The sequence below is a fragment of the Rissa tridactyla genome, chromosome W (genome assembly GCF_028500815.1).
Source record: "Rissa tridactyla isolate bRisTri1 chromosome W, bRisTri1.patW.cur.20221130, whole genome shotgun sequence".
In the NCBI taxonomy this organism is placed as follows: Eukaryota; Metazoa; Chordata; class Aves; order Charadriiformes; family Laridae; genus Rissa; species Rissa tridactyla.
In genome coordinates this window covers 29,996,840-30,016,633 of record NC_071496.1, presented here as the reverse complement: position 1 = coordinate 30,016,633, position 19,794 = coordinate 29,996,840, and the positions used below count along the sequence as shown (strand labels likewise).

General features: G+C 56.1%; 2 protein-coding genes across 2 annotated transcripts in view; one reads left to right on the top strand and one right to left on the bottom strand.

Annotated features, from left to right (window-relative positions):
- The window catches only part of LOC128901969 (tropomyosin beta chain-like), a 67,773-nt gene that overhangs the window by 20,281 nt on the left and 27,698 nt on the right, over nucleotides 1-19,794 (bottom strand). The window lies entirely within an intron of this gene.
- On the top strand, nucleotides 1,388-9,363 carry LOC128901921 (transmembrane protein 8B-like). The gene is made up of 13 exons (XM_054184066.1): nucleotides 1,388-1,457; nucleotides 3,531-3,720; nucleotides 4,238-4,445; nucleotides 4,734-4,867; nucleotides 4,996-5,255; nucleotides 5,510-5,865; nucleotides 6,192-6,288; nucleotides 6,492-6,615; nucleotides 7,870-8,012; nucleotides 8,212-8,390; nucleotides 8,468-8,614; nucleotides 8,689-8,805; nucleotides 9,028-9,363. The coding sequence occupies exons 1-13, from the start codon at nucleotides 1,388-1,390 to the stop codon at nucleotides 9,361-9,363; spliced, it is 2,361 nt and encodes a 786-aa protein (XP_054040041.1).

Below are 19,794 nucleotides of genomic sequence, written 5' to 3'. Positions count from 1 at the left end.
AGCCCCCATAGGTAGCCCTCACTGCCTCCCATCCACTCTCCACAGAACACCCCATTTGCCCACAGCGTTGTAGCCCCCTTGTCCCCCTACATCCCAGCCCCACAGCCCCTTTCACCTATGTCCCGTGCCCCCCTTGTAGCCTGGCCCCATGGCTACCCGCATCCCAACTCCATGTCCCCTGTTCCCCAGCCCTATGTCCCCGGCCTCAGCTTGTGCCACTGTCCCCCAGTCCATATCCCTGTCCCCAGCCTGTATCCTTGTCCCGAGCCCCAGGTCTCTGTCCTCCAGCCTGTGTCCCTGTCCCCAAGCCCTGTATCCCTCCCCCAGACCGTGTCTCTGTCCCCAGCCTATATCCTTGTCTCCAGCCCTAGGTCCCTGTCCCCCAGCCCGTATCCCCGTCCCTGCCCGTGTGCCTGTCCCCCGGTGCCCCGAGCAGCGGCGGGACCACCCCGGGAAGAACGGGGCGCTGACGCCGGCGAGTGTCGCATGTCGGGGCCAATGGTCTCGCAGGGGCGGGGCGGATGACGTCATGGGCGCCGGTGCGCGGCGGGGCTGCTGCCGGTGCGCGGCGGGGCTGCTGCCAGCGCGCGCCCCACGGAAGCCGGCGCGGTGGCATGGACCGGCGGGACGGCAGGCAGCGGCGGCTGCTCGCCCCCCTCCTCCGCCTCTCCCTGCTGCTCCTGCCGCTCCGCCTCCTGCCGCCGCCCGCCGGTGAGTGCCGCGGGGCCGAGGGCGCAGGTGTGTGTGTGTGTGCGTGCAACGGGTGTGGGGCCCATATGCGACGGGGCACAGGGACGACTACGGGATGGGGTGTACAGGAGTGCACATGCAACGGAGCTTGGGGTGCATGATCAATGGGGCAGAGAGTGCATGTACAATGGGGCACAGGAGTGCTTGTGCAATGGGAATGAGGTACAAATGCAATGGGGTGCAGGCTGCATATGCCATGGGGTGGGTGTCTGCATGCTGTGGGGCGTGGGGGGAGTGTGCAGTGGGGCACAGGGATGTGCTTTCGATTGGGTATGAGGTACACAAGCAATGGGATGTGGGATGTGCATGCAATGGAGCAGGGGGTGGGTGAGAATGGAGCATAGGGGTGTGTGTACAGTGAGGTACAGTGTCTGCCTGCTATGGGATGCAGGATGCACATGCAATGGGACATAGTGAGTCTGTGCAACAAGGTATGGGGTGCACATGCAATGGGGTTTGGGGTACATATGCAACAAGGCACAGAGGTGTGCCCAGTTGGGTGTGGTGTGTGCGCAATGGGGCGCGAGGTGCATGTGCAATGGGAAACAGAGATATGGGTGCAATGGGTTGTTTGCATAATGGACCATGGAGATGCATGTGCAGAGGGTACCAGATGCTTATGCAATGGGGCACAAGGATGTACGTGCAGTGGGGCATGACTATAAGCATGTTGTGGGTCATGGGGTACCCATGCAGTGGGCACAGAGGTATGTGTGCCAGGAGGACGCAGGCAGTGCACATGCAATGGAACACCCGGGGGGGGCGGGCAGGTGCACGGGCAGTGGGTCCGGAAGGCTGCAGATGCAGCGGGTCCCCAGGGCAGAGGGCTGTGCGCATACAGTGGGGCAGCAGAGATGGACAGCCTGCAGAGAGGGGGATGTGCGTGCAGCGAGGCGCTGGGATGTGCGGAGAACACTCCGGCGGGACTATGTGAGGCGATGAGCATGCTATGGGGCACGGGAGCTGGCTTGGTGATGGGACTGCGGGGGGGCTACACGAGGGTGAGGGATCTCCTGGGGAGGGGGGCAGCTGGCCGGGGGCTGCCCGTGCCGCGGGGCCGGGCTGCAGGGCAGGGACCCCTATAGGGCAGCGGTGGGGCAACCGCGGGAGCTGTCCGCGGTGCTGTCCACCGGCCGCGACCTGGGGCTGCGGTCCCGGCGCGGGGTGGTCCCCCGGCTTCGGCTGCTGGCCTGGAGCAGAGGGGCACTTGCTTTCTCCCCTCTATGTATAGGAAATCCCCCTCCGTCCTCCAGCACCTTCCCCTGTGCCCTGGCCACACTGCCACGGGGCTTCAGTCTGACCCCTCTGCCTCCAGCTGGCTTCCCTTGCTTTGCCCCAGGTGAGCGGGCATGGGGAACCACACTGGGACCAGAAGGCTCCAAGTGCTTTCCCCCATGCCATCTCCTGGAATTGCGTTCAACATCCCCCCCTCCCTGGGGTCCTCTGCCAGGTCACTGTCCCCACATGGGGAGGGGAGCTGTGGAGTGGCTTGGTGGTTCATGGTGTGGAAATTGTGATCGGGTGCTCTTGCACTGAGACAGTTATTTCATGCCTGGCTTGTGTTGTCTGGAAGCAAAGGGGAGGGAGAGCTGTCTTTGTTCCAGGCAAGAAAGCAGATGAGTGTTAGTGTACAGCCAGCTGGGGCTGCACGCACGCAGCACAAATACACATGCACACGCACGCATTCCCAGCCAGGTGCACTCTGTGCAAAGCAGCCCTTCTCAGCTATCCCACTCCCCACTAGATGAATCCTCCTGGGCACAGCCCTGCTCCCAGACCATCCTCTGCTGTCATCCCTCTTGCCAGCAGCTTGTAGGGAGGTGCATCTCATCCTTGGTGCATCTCTAGGGAATAATGGATGGGTCTCCCAAGCTGGCACTGGGGAAGTGGGGAAGTGCGGCAACGGTAGGGTGAAGTTACAGCTGCTGTCTGGAGACCAGTTCTCCCTTGTCTCTGCTGTGCCAAGGAAGTGTCTGCCTCTCTGCTGCTGGAGCTCCTGGAAATCCCTAGAAATCAAACTGTTGGACAGTTGGGCAGGGAGATATGGCCCCAGTGAGTGCTGTGGGCTTGCAGGAAGTGTCTTGCAGGTATGGGGCTGTGCACAGCCACATGCACCCATGCATGTGGGTGTGCACGCCTCCACTTTGCCGTGCATGCAGACAGCACCTATGTGTGCATATGTGCACATATATGTGCACCATTTCTCCTCTGCAAACCACAGGAGAGCTGGGGGGCTCTGCAGGAAGTGCACTGCTTGCTCCTTCTTCTTGTGGCTCTAGGGTGTGACTCTGTGGTTTGTAATGGGCTCTGTGCTGAGCCTCCTCGGCAGGCAGAGAGAAGGGGGAAATCTGTGTGTCCCTGTGGGAGCTGACCTGTTGGGGCAGAGCTGGAGCCATGAGGAATGGCCCTTTATTACAGGTAAAATGCAGGGAGCGGGTCCTCACTGAAGAGGACAATGAGTTGAAAGAGGTGGGCTGTACCTGGGCAGAGCCTGAGGCTCCTCAGGCTCCAGAGGATGAGTGCCCACAGCTCCAGGAATTGGGCTTGAGGCAATGTTGAATCAGGCATGATGATGCAGACTGTGCCAGGGCTGGGAGATGCAGCTGGGACCGCTGACATCAGCCCTGGGGACACACTGAAATGTCACAGCCCCAGCCCCTCCTGCCTCTGGGTTGCTGGTTTTGGGGCATGTTCAGATCCTGGGTGGGCCTGGTCTGGGAGGGGTGCTGCACCCCCAGAGCCCCCCATCCTGCTGAGAGCCCCTTGGGTCTCCTCCACAGATGGGCTCTTCGTGACTGACTATTTCACCTGCACACCACGCAAGCTCAGCCCCTTCCGCTCCTTTGCCAGCATTGAGCTCTTCCACTTCCACATCCCTGAGGATACAGTCATCGCTGTCTGGAACCTCATCACCTTCAAGGAGCAGGGTGGCACCTTTGGGGACCAATGCCCAGACCATAGCATCACCGTGTGAGTAAGCAGCCTGCCCTGTCTGTTTCCTTCCTGCCTCTGCCTGCCCCTGCTGCCCCCTGCCTGGACTTGCCTTGGAGCCTGCCTGCTCTTGTCTGCTTCTTGCACATGCACATGTGCATGTATGTACATGCATGCACACATACAGAGGGGCACTCATACATACACATGCACATATATGCAGGTACACATGTGTGCACAGATGCATGCACACACATGCATATATGCACATATATTCACACACATGCACGTGCGTACGCACACTCACTCCCCATGATTCATCTTCCCAGGACAGTTGCAGGCTCCACTCTTTTGTGCATCTCATACATGAACAGTTTTTCTTGAACACCCACCCAAGGAAGCTGACAATCTCCAGCAAGGTCCCAGCTTACAGATGACTTCCCCATCATGTCTTTGAGCTTCCTAATCGCATGGAGGACAGACCTCCACATGTAGGGCAGGCTGACTTTGCCATGATGCCCACCCTTCACCCTGCTAATTGCTGTCTTTCTTGCAGGTATTTCCGCTCAGGAGCTCCCTCCGTCATTAACCCGCTGCACACGCACTTCCCCAGGGACACAGCTGTCCCTGGCTCCTTCACACTGACCCTCACCTGGACCCTGCCCAACCGCACCACAGAGGTGTTCAATGTCACCAGCCCGCTGCCTGGGGACTGGTTCCTGGCTGCCCACCTGCCCAAAGATGAGGGCAAGATCTCTGTCAAGGTGAAGGGTTTGGGGGGGACTGTGGAGTGGCAGGGCTTGCTGCAGGGCTCTGCTGGGGCCTGACTGTCCTGGGCTGGCAGTGCCCAGGGCAGGTGTCCCAAGTGGGGCACATGGGGGGCAAGAGGACTACCACATCTCTTGGTGGGGGTCCTGGGCACATCTGAATGGAGGGCACCTGGGCAGACTGCACCCCAGCCCCTTGCTGCAGTGTGGGGTCAGCAGCTGGGGATTGGTGGCTCTGTGCGGCCATTCTCCCCCTGCTCCATGCTGACTGTCCTGCTGGTGCAGGGGCTCTACGAGGAGTGCCAGTATCTCTTCCAGCCACAGCTCATCGTGCAGCGCATGGTGAACATTGCCGTGCTGTACCCTGGTTACTTCACCGAGCAGAGCATGGCCCCCCACAACCACTCCTGCCTCTACAAGTGAGTGTGAGGGGGTCTCCTAAGGAGGAGGCATCCCCAGGGTAGGGAGCTTAGGGTGCCCTATCCCTCTGTCTTGCCTCCCCAGCCCCTCTGCACTGAGGGGCAGGACCTGACACTGCTGTCCCCAGGGTGTTCGTGCCCAGCTACACATCACGTGTGCTGGTGGAGGTACTGCAGTGCCACGGGGCTGAGGGTTGCCCACTCTGGCTGCGCGTGCGGGCCAAAGCTCCCCCCACGCACAACTCCACAGCGCTGGACTGCCAGGACCACGCTCCCTGCCAGCTGGTACTGGACCTGCCCTTCTGGCAGCACTGGTACTACGTGCTGGTGGAGAAACACCCTGGGGTGCCAGGCACTGTCTCCTTCCAGGTCACCGTGCAGCTCACAGGTGAGGGTGCATGGGGAGGTCCGGGTGGGGGGCATAGTCTTGACTCTGCTTGGGCAACTGGTGGAGGGGCAAAGGATGCCTGCAGGGTCTGGCCCCATCTGGGTGCAGGGTGATACCCAGCTCTGCTGGGATGGGGACACTGGGTTGGGGCTGGGCTGCAGATGCAGGTGAGTGGTGGGCAAGAAGGGGAGATGGGAGCTAAGAGGGGGCTGGAGTGGCTGTGTGGTGCCCAGGCTGATGGCTCTGCCCTGCAGACTGCTCCCGACCCAGCCTGGCCCGTCCACCCTTCCTGCCCTCCAGCACCTCCATGAACATGCCCCACTCCTTCGGCTCTGTGGGTGAGCTGGTGCTGGGAGACAGCCCTCTGCCCACCAGTCCCAATGGCACGAAGCACCCGGTCCCCATCCCCACCATCTCGCCTGCCAGTGAGCTGTGCTGGCCAGTCCGCCCCATGCTACGCAATGAGCTGGACACCTTTTCCGTCCACTTCTACATCTTCTTTGGGCCCAACGTGTCAGTGCCACCTGACCGCCCCGCTGTCTTCGTCATCAACCTCCTACCGGTGCTGGATAGTGGTGGAGTGCTCAACCTGGAGCTGCGGCTAAATGTGGTGAGGTGGCCACGCCATGCCCCAGACGGGGCAGGGCAGCGCGGGGGGGGGGACGGGCTGGGAGATGGGTGATATCAGGGCTGCAGCAAGGCGAGGGACAGGATTTGGGGTGCTCTTGGGTCATGGGCCATGGTTTGGGAGCTCTTGGGTGATAGAGCACAGATTAGGGTGCTCTAAAGGCAGGATGATGGCCTGGATTTGGGGTGTTCTTAGGTGATGGGCAGTGGGCTAGGGCACCTGCTAGGTGGTGTACCACAAGCCGGGTGCTGTCAGAGCAGGGGACATCCCCAGCACTGGTTTAAGGCCATCTCCTCCTCTGCTGTCAGAGCTCCCTGTGTGGCGAGAACGCAACAGTGTTTGGGTGTCTGAACCATGAAGTCCCGCTGATGTCCAGTGACAATGCATCGGTCACCTGTGAGGCGGGTAGGCTGGGCTGTGCACGTCCATCCTGCCACGGCCGTGGGGGTCACCCCCCCCCATGTGTCCAGTGAGAGGCTGGGTGGGAGAAGGCAGAGACCATGGGTGCATCTGTCCCTGGAGCCTGGCACGGGGTGCCCTATCCTAGCTCTGCCCAGGGGAAGGGGCTGCCCCCTGCCTTGCTCACCTGGAGCTTTCCCTGCCTGCAGAGTCCCTGGCAGGCTTCCTGCTCTCTGTCAATGCCACGGCCAGCCTCAGCCGCCTGCGGATTCCCTACCCCCAGACGGGCAGCTGGTACCTGAGCCTGCGCTTGCTCTGTGCCACAGAGCATGGGTAAGAGCCCCAGCATGTCCCCTCCCTGTGTGCCCAGAGGGGACGTCCCCACCATGGCCTGCATCCATGTGTGCTGTGGGTCCATGGATGTACCTGGTCCCTGCCCAGCATGTCACTGCTCACATGGCTTTGCGGGCTGTGTGTCACCATGTGAGTGCCTGTGTGGGCACGGATGGCTCTAGCTTGCACCTCCCTGACCATCTGTGGGTCCCCACGTCTCTTCCCTGTCTCTTGGTTAGGAAGCACCTGTCAGCTTGTGAATGCTGCGCATCTGTTGGTGCCTGTCTGTCTCTGCAGCAGTGCCCATCTGTACTCATGCCCAGGAGGGGACTGGGCTGTCACTGCGAGGACAAGGCTTGGCTGTGTGTATGAGGGGGCAGCTCTGGTCAGGCTGCTGTGTCCCTGCTCCACTCAGCATCTCCAGGGACTGGTCCCATGCCTGTACCTCTGCTCTTGGCTTGTGTGTCTGTCTGAGAGCCCTACGGAGGAGGGATTGTTGTGTGCGTGTGTCTGTGCATGTGAGTCCATGGGGGGCTCTGCCGTGCAAATGGTGCTCTGTGTGTGTTCAGTGCATGCATGCAGACAGCACTGCGTGCAAATTCAGGTTTGTGCAAGCAGACAGGGCTGCGTGTATTCTTTGTGTGTGCAGATTTGGCTGTGTGAACACATGCAGGAACAGCAGACACGTGCAGACATGCCCCATGTATGTGTGCCTATGTGTGCACAGGCAGCACTTGGCACATGCTGTCTGGATGTGGGCCTGTCTGTGCTCCTGCGTGCTGGAGGCTGTCAAGGTGCTAGGTGTGCCCAGAGCTGTGTGCATGGGAGGTGTGGGGCAGCGGAGGTGGTGTGCCTGCTCTGACTCCTCTGCTGCGTTTCTAGTTCACGCTGAATTGCCAGTTGCAGTTGGTCCCTCCATGACATGGTCACACATGGGCATTGCAAGGCACGGTGTTTGCACAGCAAAATCCAAACAAAATAGGAGCCAATAGCATTGCTAAAGGCAAAGTGGGTCTAAGCACAGCTGCGTTCCTCCTGCTCACCCAGCCTGGCACAGACAATTGCAGTGCAAAGATCCTTGGGGACCAGCTCTGAGCTGCCATGTGTAGCACCAAAGCAGCTCATTTCTGCGCTTGCTGAGTCCCTGGGTCTCCCATAGACAGCAACGTCTGGGTGTGGTGGGTGCCTCTGTTGGAGGTGGGAGCTGCTTGAGGGGTGCAGGGCAAAGGCTGACCCCCTTCTCCTGTGCTGCAGGTTCGAGCCTTGCACCAATGTGACGGCTGAGGTGTACCTGCGTGCCTACCTCTCGCCCTGCATCAATGACTGTGGCATCTATGGCCAGTGCAAGCTGCTGCGCACCAACAACTACCTGTATGCTGTCTGCGAGTGCAAAGCTGGTGAGAGCTTCCCCAGGCACCCACAGTGCCCGCTGCACCCAGGGACCCCCCTGGCATCCTCCCCTCCTCCCCAGGGGTTGCGTACCCCCTTAGTCCTCCTGTGCCGGCTTTACACAGGGTGCTGGAGAGGGTCTTCCCTGCTCCCTCCTCAGCCACTGGTGGGTGCTGCAGGGGTAACAGTGGCTCTCCCTGGCCGCAGGCTGGAATGGCTGGGGCTGCACGGACAATGCCGAGGCTTTCTCTTATGGCTTCCAGCTCCTCTCCACGCTGCTGCTGTGCCTCAGCAATGTCATGTTTGTGCCTCCTGTGGCCATTGCCATCCGCAGCCACTGCCTCCTAGAAGCTGCCATCTACATCTTCACCATGTTCTTCTCCACTGTGAGTGCAGGGTCGGGGGGCAGGTGATGGGCCGGTGCTGTGTGGGGCAGCTCTCACACCCTTTCCCCCCACCCCAGTTTTACCACGCCTGTGACCAGCCTGGCATCGTAGTGTTCTGCATCATGGAGTACGATGTGCTGCAGTTCTGCGACTTCCTGGGCTCCCTTATGTCTGTCTGGGTCACCGTCATCGCCATGGCCCGGCTCCAGCCTGTGGTCAAGCAGGCAAATGGGGGAAGGGGGCATGCGGGATGGCTAGGGAAGAGACCCATCCTGACATGTGCCCCATTGCCCCATAGGTGCTGTACCTGCTGGGGGCCATGCTGCTCTCCATGGCTCTGCAGATGGACCGCCACGGGCTCTGGAACCTGCTGGGGCCCAGCCTCTTTGCCTTAGGGATCATGGCCATTGCCTGGGTAAGGAGATGCTGTCCCCACCCATCCCCTTACATCCCCATCCCAGCCGTGCTCTGCATCCTGTCCAGCCCCACTCCCCTGCCAGCATCTCCCCTCTGCTGCCTTCACCCTTCCCCATGAACGACCTTCCCTGGCTCATGGGGGACATAGCACCACAGCAGAGGGCCCGCACCCATCCCTGCGAGGGCTGCCTCTTCCAGCCCCCCGCTTTCCCCACTTCAGACAGCTCGCACCATCCGGCGCCGCCACTGCTACCCGCCGACCTGGAAGCGCTGGGCTTTCTACCTGTGCCCGGGAGTGCTGATTGCAGCAGCCGCTGTGCTGCTCTATGCCTTTGTGGAGACAGAGGAGAACTACTTCTACATCCACAGCATCTGGCACCTGCTCATCGCCAGCAGCGTTGGCTTCCTGCTGCCGCCCCGTGCCAAACCCAATGGGCGCCTGGGACCCCTGCCCCGGCGCAAGGGCTGCAGGTACCAGCTCTGCATCAATGAACAGGAGGAGCTGGGGCTTGTCGACACAGCGATGGCCTCCATCAACAGCATTTGTACCAGCTGATGCTGTTGGCAGCCTGGACTCCTCTGTCACAGACAGCAGCCCCACAAGGCCCAGCACCCGCTCTCTTTACCAGCCACCCATCCTGGGAGCACCAGGACTCTTCCAGGTGAGCGCACAGCCACCTGTGCTGCCCCGTTCTTACAATTACAGCCTTGTTGAACTTGTCTCCAGGAGTTGCTGTGGCTCAGTTCGGTACAGAGCTGGGGGGCTCGAGGCTGAGCTGGGGCCACACACTCCTCTTTGCAGGGCTATGGAAGTGCTCAGGGGACATGGCTGGATACAGAGCAGGGAATGGCAACTGCTCTTGCTCAGGGTCCTATGGCAAGAGCTTCTGCTCTGTGGTGGGCTTCTCTGGGGCTGACGCAACTCCAGGATGGAGCAAAGTGGCTGACAAGGTGGGGGAGCAGGGGCTCCAGCCTTTTGTCTCACTGCAGGGCAGACTGCAGAGCTGGGAGAACTTCACCGTGGTACTGAGCTCTCGTGGGATGGCTGTAATGCCTGATCCATGTGGAGACATGCTGTGCCAGGGCAGCCAGGGTCCTCCTCAAGTTGGCAGGACAGTAGGGAGCCTGTAGCCCTGGGGGAAGCTGCCAGTGGGGAGTAGTCCTGGTGCTGCCTGCTGTGGCAATGCACGGGGCTGAGTGCACTGTCTGTAAGGGCCACAGCCCCATTCATGTCACCCCTCTGCCTGGATCAGCCCCCCGTGGTGCCTCACACATGGGTGCACCCACCCAGGAGCAGTGGAGTGGCAACCCTGTGTCCCTGTCAGTGCCACCAGCCATGAGCAACGGCCCTGTCTCTGCAGGACACTGAGTATCAGTGGGAGGGGGCATTGCATGGCCTGTACCCCCCATATCTGGTTGGGGCAACCCTGTCTCAGCCTCTGTTCCTCATTGCCCCCCCCCCAGGGTCAGACCCACAGGCTCAGCACCCACCTGAGCCAGTGATGACCGTGGTGTGGTGGCAGCAAACACCCGAGCTGTGCACGTGGCTCAAGGACAGGGCATTTCCACACTGTCCCTTCAGCTCAGAGGGGGCAAGATGGACCAGAAAGGAGAGAGGAAAACCCACTGCTCCTTCTCACCCCTGCAGGGGACTGCGCCAACCCCCCAGGCTCTTCCCAACTCCACAGGGATCTTCGTGGTGAGTCCACAGGCAAAGCTCTACATCCCGGCAGTCACATCCTGACTCAGCAGAGCCACTCACCAGCAGCCCCACCTCCCTGAACTCTGGGGACAGAGCCCAAGCGCAGGAAGATTTACTGGATGCCTAATAGGATTAGCAACTGCAAGCAGGCAGCACCATAATAGGATTGCAATCTAATTAAACCTGCTGCTTGGAAGCTGGGCCCCAGCAGGTCAGAGCAGAGTGGGCAGGAGCAGGGGTGAGGTGGCAAGGGTTACAACAGTGGCAGCAGATTCAGGACTTTGCTGCCCAACCCTCTAGGTTGTGCAGGGGGCAATGGCCATGAGGAGCCAGCCTAGCATGGAAACATGTCAGGAGGACCTGCACCCACTGCCCCCCTCCCCCTGAGATTTCATGCTCCAGCCCTTTCTCTGTGTCATGGTTTGGGCCGGGTTGGCCAGTGAGAAGATAACAGATGCTCTCCCCTACCTCTCGCTCCAAGGAGAGGAAGAAGAGAGATAAAGAAAGTTATGAGTTTAGAAAAACCTGAACTACTTAAATGAAAAATCAATAATAAAATAAAAAAAGGATATAAGATAAGGAAACAAACACAATATAAGTAAATATATACAAAACAGGATCAAGCTCCCAGGGAGATGTCACTGGCAGGCACTGGGAAAGTTCCAGACTGGGCTCAGTGACAAATGGGAACTGGAACACCCTGACCAGGATCAAAAGGCAGATGAGCTGACAGGGCCCTCCTCAGCTGTCAATCACTGAAGAAAGAGAGACATTGGAGAAGCAGTCCACTGAAGAAGAGCCAGCCTGATGCCTTTGCTCCCTCAGCTTTTATCCTGAGCAGGGCAGATGGGCTGGAATACCCGATTGGTCAGCTTGGGTCACCTGACCTGTCCACTCCTCCCCACAGGTGCGACCCCTCCATGGGGTAAACAACCAGGTCAGCTGACCCTGGTTGCCACAGCAACAAGTGTGAGCAAGAGCCTCTCTCCCTGAACAGAAAGTGGGCTCTGCTCCACCCCGAACCAGGACATTCCACCCCTTAGTCCATACCATTGGCATCATGCTCAGATCACTAATACTTCTTATCCATCAAATATAGACATATACAGATATATAGAGATCAGTCATGTATGATTTGTCTCTATACACAAGAGTTCATTAAGTCCATTTAGTTCATAAGTGCAGAGTCTCATCTATCCTAGCAGACTCAGAACTGAGTATTCTCACCCAGGGTCAAATTTCCTTGAGGCACACATTGAGCTTCTCCATTCTCCAGCATCACCCACCAAGTACATCCAGGCCCTTGAGCAAACACAGTCCCACAAATGGGTTTGCCTTTGCCTGAGGCAGGAAAAGCGCAAACGGTTTTCCCTAACATATCCCTTTCATGCACCACAGGGACTTTATCCCCTTCTACTGCATGTAAAAGGTCTGACTGAGCAGGACCAGCTCGATTGATGGATCCCCTGGTGTTAACTAACCAGGTAGCTTGTGCTAAAGGCTTGTCCCAATTTTTGAAGGATCCACCCCCCATTGCTTTCAGGGTGGTTTTTAATAGTCCATTGTACCGTTCAATTTTCCCAGAAGCTGGTGCATGACAGGGGATCTGCTATACCCACTCAATGCCATGTTCTTTTGCCCAATTACTTATAAGACTGTTTTTGAAATGAGTCCCACTGTCTGACTCAGTTCCTTCTGGAGTACCGTGTCGCCACGAGACTTGCCTTTCAAGGCCCAGGATGGTATTCTGGGCAGCAGCATGGGGCACGGCGTAGGTTTCCAACCATCCGGTGCTTCCTTCTACCATAGCAAGCAGATAGCACTTACCCTGGTGGGTTTGAGGGAGTGTGATGTAGTCAGTTTGCCAGGCCTCCCCATACTTATATTTCAGCCGTCATCCCCCATACCACAAAGGTTTTAACCTTTTAGCTTGCTCGATTTCGGCGCATGTTTTACAAACGTGGATGACCTGCACAATAGCATCCATGGTTAAATCCACCCCTCGGTCACGGGCCCATTTGTATGTTGCATCCCTTCCTTGATGGCCTGAAGTGTCATGGGCCCACCGAGCTAAAAACAGTTCACCTTTATGTTCCCAGTCCAAATCTGTCTGGAAAATCTTTGCAGCCTGATCCACTTGCTGATTGTTCCGATGTTCCTCAGAGTCTGGTATTGCTTTAACTTAGCTTTCCGTAATCCAAAGTTTGGATCCCATTCTGGGTCTACCTTCAAAGGCAAGTACTGATTAGGTTCCTCCTGTCTATTCCTTTTTCCTCACTCTTCTTTCACCTTGTCTAGTACCATTCTCCTTTCCTCTGCAGTAAAAAAGGTATTCAGTAGAGTCTGCGTATCTCCCCAGTTGGGGTTGTGAGTTAGCATAATAGTTTCTAAAAGCCGATACATCTCTTCAGGATTCTCTTGGTATGACCCTACAGACTGTTTCCCATGTAACAGGTCAGAAGTGGTAAATGGGACATGTACAAAAACTGGTGCATTGTCGACCCCTACTGTTTGTCTTAAAGGCGCTTGTAACGCCATTTGGGAATGTTCCCGAGTCCTACTTGAAATAGGACTAAAATTCTCAGTTCCCGTCTGTCCTTTTTTCTGATCCACCCCACGGTCCCCTCACTCTTTATTTACTCCTGTCCTGGTGAAGCTGCCCTCTCCTGTGGGACACCCAGCACAGGGTGTGCGGCACTGTCTCTCCCACCAAACCTCACTGATAGTGTGCTGGGACACCCCATGGGAGACCCCAGGTCCCCTCAGCTACCTACCCTTCATTGCAGGGTCAGGAACACCAACCCGTCCATCCCTATGGGGCTGGGTGAGCATTGCCAGTGCGTTCCCCATGGTCTCCAGCCTCGGCCCCACGGGGATGCGCTTGGGGCGAAGGCTGGACTCTGCCTTTCCCCCACTCCAGAGAACTGGGGTCCCTGTGACTCCTACCCCTCTCCCAATGCAAACAGCCTTCCTTATGCTCCATTCCTACCTCTGCCAGGCACAGCAACTGCATAACCACGGCAACAGTGTCCCTATAACAATCTGACATCCCCATGGCAACTGACTCCCCAGCAGCTGGTGAAGAGTGCTTCCTTGATGCTGGGGAGGGGTGAGGGAATTTGAGCCCCACCAGGACTGATGGCTGCAGGGATGGGTGGCTGCAGGGACATGTGAACAGACACAGCCAGGAAGGTGCCTGGGGCAGCACAAGCCTTCTTGGCCTCTGTCCTGCCAGGGAGGCTGCAGGGGACACAGGCGATGCAGGAGAGGGAGGTGGCCCTGAGGACAGCATTGTCACGGTTCAGCCTCCTGTGTCCCAGCCCCGTCTTGCCTGCTGGGCTGTCAGTGCCATCGGTCCGACATTCCCTGCTCCTATACATGCTCCCTGGAAATGGGTATCCCAAAGGCTGGGACCATGCTTCCCCCCACAATCTCCTTCCACCCCTAACTCCCACTGCAGGGATGCTCTGCCCACTGCCCACAGCCTGCCCTCCCTGTGGGGCTGCTGGGCCCTGCTGCTGCTGCTTGCCCATGTTTGACAGTCAAGGCTCACCAGACAGCGTCCCTGACACAGTCTGTCATTGCAGATGGCAATTGCATGCCATGCAACTGTCGTGGTTTGGCCTCAGACGGCAACAAAGAACCACGTGCCGCTGGCTCGGGCCTTCCCAATACGGGAAGAATCGGAAGAAAAAGGCAAAACTCGTGGGTTGAGACAAAGGCAGTTAAACAGAACAGCAAAGGGAACAAGAAAACAACAACAATAACACGGACAGAGGAATATACAAACACGATTACGGAACCGCCACTCCCCGACCGGACCCGGGACGCCCCAGCCCTCGACTTCCTGCCCCCTCCCCCGGCAGCTCAGGGTGGGCATGGCTCACATGGCATGGAATACCTGTGTCCTGGGGAGAATTAACCCTATCCCCATTGGAACCAGGACATTATCCACCCCTTATTCCGTACCATCTATGCCATGCCCAGATCTTACAGGTTCCAATGAATTGCCACCACTTTCCCCTGTCATGTATATATACACATATATATTCATGCGGATATAATGCCCTTAGTCTATGGGCCATCCCTCCAAAGTGTCCGGTGAGTTCATTTAATCCATGGCTTTGGGCTCCATCTGTCAGGACAGTCTCTCAGGGCAGGTGAGATGCTGGGTGGTGCTGGCCTGTTGCATGCTGTATTTTCGGAGCTTGTGGCTGGTGCACCCGGTGTGGCTCATGCCCACAGTCCATGGGCTGAAGATGTAGATCTTGAGGAAGTTGCTGGGCACCAGCTGCTGAGGTCAGTTCTGATCCCATCACCGCTGTGGCTTACTCGTCTTTTTTTTGTTTTTTTTTTGTTTTTGTTTTTTTTTTTGTTTTTTTTTCATCAAAGTCCATCTGTCCTTAATTTGGGTGATTCTTACTGTAATACAGCTGATAGCAATTATAGCAATGAGGACATACAGTGGCAGGGTTACTTAGCAATCAACAACACACAAATTGATTCATTGGCTATTCTCACCCAAAATGAGATCCCCATGAGGTACACATCAGACTTCCCCATCCTTCCGCATCACCCACCAAGTGCACCCAGGTCCTTGGGCAAAAGCAATCCCACGGATGGGTTTGCCTTTGCCTGAGGCAGGACTAACCCAGACTGTCTTCCCTGACATATTCTTCATGTGCACTACGGGGACTTTATCCCCTTCTACGGTACGTGGAAGTTTTGATTGGGCAGGGCCAGCCCGATTGGTAGATCCCCTGGTGTTAACTAGCCAGGTAGCCTTTGCTAAATGTGCATCCCAGTGTTTAAAGTCCCACCACCCATTGCTCTCAGTGTAGTTTTTAACAGCCCATTGTATCGTTCTGTCTTCCCAGAGGCTGGTGCGTGACAGGGGATGTGATGTACCCACTCAATGCCATGCTCTTTGGCCCAGGTGTCTATGAGGCTGTTTCGGAAATGACTCCCGTTGTCCGACTCAATTCTCTCTGGGGTACCATGTCGCCACAGGACTTGCTTTTCGAGGCCCAGGATAGTGTTCTGGGCAGTGGCATGGGGCACAGGGTATGTTTCCAGCCATCCAGTGGTTGCTTCCACCATTGTGAGCACAGGGCGCTTGCCTTGACGGGTTTGTGGCAGTGTGATATAATCAATCTGCCAGGCCTCCCCATATTTATATTTCAGCCATCGTCCTCCATACCAGAGAGGCTTCAAACGCTTGGCTTGCTTGATTGCAGCGCATGTCTCACATTCATGGATGACCTGTGCAATAGTGTCCATGGTCAGGTCCACCCCTCGGTCACGAGCCCATCTATATGTCGCATCTCTTCCTTGATGGCCTGAGGAGTCATGGGCCCCCCGAGCTATGAATAGTTCACCCTTATGTTGCCAGTCCAGATCCACCTGAGCCACTTCAATCCTAGCGGCCCGATCCACCTGATGGTTGATCTGATGTTCCTCCGTGGCCCGATTCTTCGGTACAGGGGCATCTACGTGGCGTACTTTCACAACCAGATTCTCTATCCGGGCAGCAATATCTTGCCATAGTTCAGCAGCCCAGATGGGTTTGCCTCTGCGCTGCCAGTTGCCCTGCTTCCACTGCTGTAGCCACCCCCACAGAGCATTTGCCACCCTCCATGAGTCAGTGTAGAGATCAAGTACTGGCCCTTTTTCTTGCTCGGCAACGTCCAAAGCCAGCTGGATGGCTGTCACCTCTGCAAACTGGCTCGATTCACCTTGTCCTTCACTGGCTTCTGCAACCCGTCGTGTAGGACTCCACACAGCAGCCTTCCACTTTCCATGCTTTCCCACAATGCGGCAGGACCCATCAGTGAACAGAGCATATTTCTTCTCATTTTCTGGCAGTTTATTATACGGTGGGGCCTCTTCCGCACGTGTCACCTCCTCCTCTGGTGACATTCCGCAATCCTTGCCTTCTGGCCAGTCCATGATCACTTCCAGAATTCCTGGGCGACTGGGGTTTCCCATTCGAGTTCGCTGTGTGATCAGTGCAATCCACTTACTCCATGTAGCATCAGTTGCATGATGTGTGGTGGGGACCCTTTCTTTGACCATCCAGCCCAGCACCGGCAGTCGAGGTGCTAAGAGGAGCTGTGCTTCTGTGCCAACCACTTCCGAAGCAGCTCGAACCCCTTCACATGCTGCCAACATCTCTTTCTCTGTTGGAGTGTAGCGGGCTTCGGATCCTCTGCATCCCCGACTCCCAAACCCTAGGGGTCGACCTCGGGTCTCCCCTGGTGCTTTCTGCCAGAGGCTCCAGGTAGGGCCGTTCTCCCCGGCTGGGGTGTAGAGCACGTTTTTAACATCTTGTCCTGCCCGGACTGGCCCCAGGGCCACCGCATGGACTGTTTCCTGTTTGATTTGTTCAAAAGCTTGTCGTTGCTCAGGACCCCATTTAAAGTCGTTCTTCTTCCGGGTCACTTGATACAGAGGGCTTGCAATTAGACTGTAATCTGGGATATGCACCCTCCAAAAACCCACAATGCCTAAGAAGGCTTGTGTTTCCTTTTCACTAGTTGGTGGAGACATAGCTGCTATTTTGTTGATCACATCCATTGGGATCTGACGGTGTCCATCTTGCCATTTTATTCCTGAGAACTGGATCTCCTGTGCAGGTCCCTTGACCTTACTTCGTTTTATGGCAACACTGGCTCTCAGAAGGATTCGGACTATTTTACTCCCTTTCTCAAAAACTTCTTCTGCTGTGTTGCCCCATACAATGAGGTCATCAATGTACTGCAGATGTTCTGGAGCTTCCCCCTGTTCCAGTGCAGTCTGGACCAGTCCATGGCAAATGGTGGGGCTGTGTTTCCACCCCTGGGGCAGTCGATTCCAGGTGTACTGGACGCCCCTCCAGGTGAAAGCAAACTGTGGCCTGCACTCTGCTGCCAAAGGGACTGAGAAGAATGCATTGGCTATATCAGCTGTGGCATACCACTGGGCTGCCTTGGACTCCAGTTCGTACTGCAGTTCTAGCATGTCCGGCACGGCAGCACTCAGCGGTGGTGTGACTTCATTCAGACCACGATAGTCTACAGTTAGCCTCCACTCTCCATTAGATTTTCGCACCGGCCATATGGGACTGTTAAAGGGGGAGCGAGTCTTGCTGATCACTCCTTGAACCTCTAGGTGACGAATCAGCTCATGGATGGGAATCAGAGAGTCTCGGTTAGTGCGATATTGCCACCGATGCACCGTTGTGGTAGCAATTGGCACCTGTTGTTCTTCGACCCTCAACAACCCCACAACAGAAGGGTCCTCCGAGAGACCAGGCAAGGTAGACAACTGTTTAACTTCCTCCGTCTCCAAGGCAGCTATGCCAAAGGCCCACCGGTACCCTTTTGGGTCCTTAAAATGCCCTCTCCTGATCTTCTGTTACTTTCCCACAGAAACAGACAACATTTTAGTTAGCATATAGTTATAAACAAAGCAGAGGCCTGTCTTTGGTAACAGTAGAATGTACTTTTAAAAATGTAAAATATATTTCAGAAGGTAGAATCTCTCATTAAGTAAGAATAAAGAGCTGTAAAAAGGTCACAAGGCCCTGTAAAACTAGACACTTGGTTATACCAATACAATACAATAATATTGTAATAATATACAATAAACACCTTGCTAATGAATATACCCTTGAAGAAGAACAGAAGGCTGATAATAAGGAACATCCCACCAGAGGAGGTGCTGAAACCAGCTGAAAACCAGACAGCTGCTGGATAAGGCATAAAGTCAACAAAAATTTGCAGTAACTGGGGGAAAGGTAAAGGTGGCAGTGGGAGATTGCGACCACCAACTCAATTGGAGACTGAATTGGACTACCCTCCCCCTGGTGCTGGAGCATGCACACATCAGTTAAAGGACCTTGTAACTTTAAATGAAAGCGAGAGACTGTACTAACCAATAGAAATTGTTAAGATAAAGTACTAACCAATAATTATAATTAAGGGTGTGTATTTCTGTGTTTTGAACTGCATAAATATTCCTAGCTTTGTGGATTACCACCTAGCACCCATCTCTGCAGAAATGAAATAAATAGATAATACCTCTACGCTGTGTGTATATTGGCGTCTGCACACTGGGTAAACGACCCCGCTTTGGGACAACAGCAGGTCCCACTGTGTATGAAATATTCAAAAAGCCCTTTTTATGGCAGGGTGTTCCTCATCCCTTTGGTTCTGCAGCTTTGCTGGTGCTTTTGGGTGGACAGCAATGGCACATACAGGCGCCTCCACTACTTCCTTCCCACTGCCAGCAGTCTCCCTTGCTCTGGACCCAAAATGCATTTCATTCCTTGTCAGCAGAGCCAGTGGGGGCTGTGGGCCTCCGCAGAAACATTGCCTCACGGCTCAGGAATGTGGAGCTGGAGCAGCTCCATGTGCTAGTGGAGGCAGCAAGCTCCTCTGTCCCTGCCTCCCACCCAGCTTTATGGCTCTGCAGGAGCAGGACCCCTGCCCTCCACCTCTCCTTGTTCTGACTCACTCCTGCCCAAAATCGGATGCAGGAACTTTTTATCCATCAAAGGTCCTGCCCCTAGCCTGCTTGAGTCTGCAGTTGGAAGCATCCCACACCAGTGTACCCCCTTCCACAGGGGACCGAAGCTGACAGTGCCAGGCAGGAATGCACAGACTTGCTATCTGCTGCTGTGGTGTGAGGGAGGCTGCTAGCAAGCCTTGCCCAAGAACCTTCCTGAGTCAGGCTGAGGATGCACATGGCTGGTAACCATTCCCTGACAGCCATAATAGGAGGCCTGGTAGGAGAAAATCAATCTAAAAGAGGACAAGCAGATTTGGTGCTCTTGTGTCTTCCTACCAGCTGGGGTTTAAGGACAAGGAAGCCTGGGTCAAGGCAGAGCAGGGGACTCCTTCCCCATGAATAGGCTCTCAGGGAGGGAAAAGGGGTGTCACTACTGGAGAACTAGGCTGGGGCCATCCAGGTACTGGGGATACTGAGAAGGGCAGAGAGAAGGACCCAGCGCAGGGACCCCAGGGCATGCAGCAACCTGGGAAAGCACTGAAAGCTTCTGCACAGTGGATAAACCCAAAGGAAAGGGCTCACCCTACAAGCCACAGCAGGCAAGGGTGGGGAGTGTCTTATTTACAACCTCCTTTTGGTTTTTCTTTCTGATTTTGCTCTGCTGTAAGAATATAGTCATTATAATTAGGTGTTATTAAACCTGGTATTTCAGAGCCCTTGCAATCCTTCAAGCTGGAAGCTGATCCTTCAAGCTGGACCCAGCTCGGGGCCCATTTCAGATAGTGTGGTGCGGCT

Coding starts and splice junctions, on each gene's coding strand:
- LOC128901921 (XM_054184066.1), top strand. CDS start 1,388: ATGTACGTGCAGTGGGGCATGACTATAAGCATGTTGTGGGTCATGGGG. Junction 3,721..4,237: donor CCAGACCATAGCATCACCGT/GTGAGTAAGCAG, acceptor TCTTTCTTGCAG/GTATTTCCGCTCAGGAGCTC. Junction 5,866..6,191: donor TGGAGCTGCGGCTAAATGTG/GTGAGGTGGCCA, acceptor CTCTGCTGTCAG/AGCTCCCTGTGTGGCGAGAA.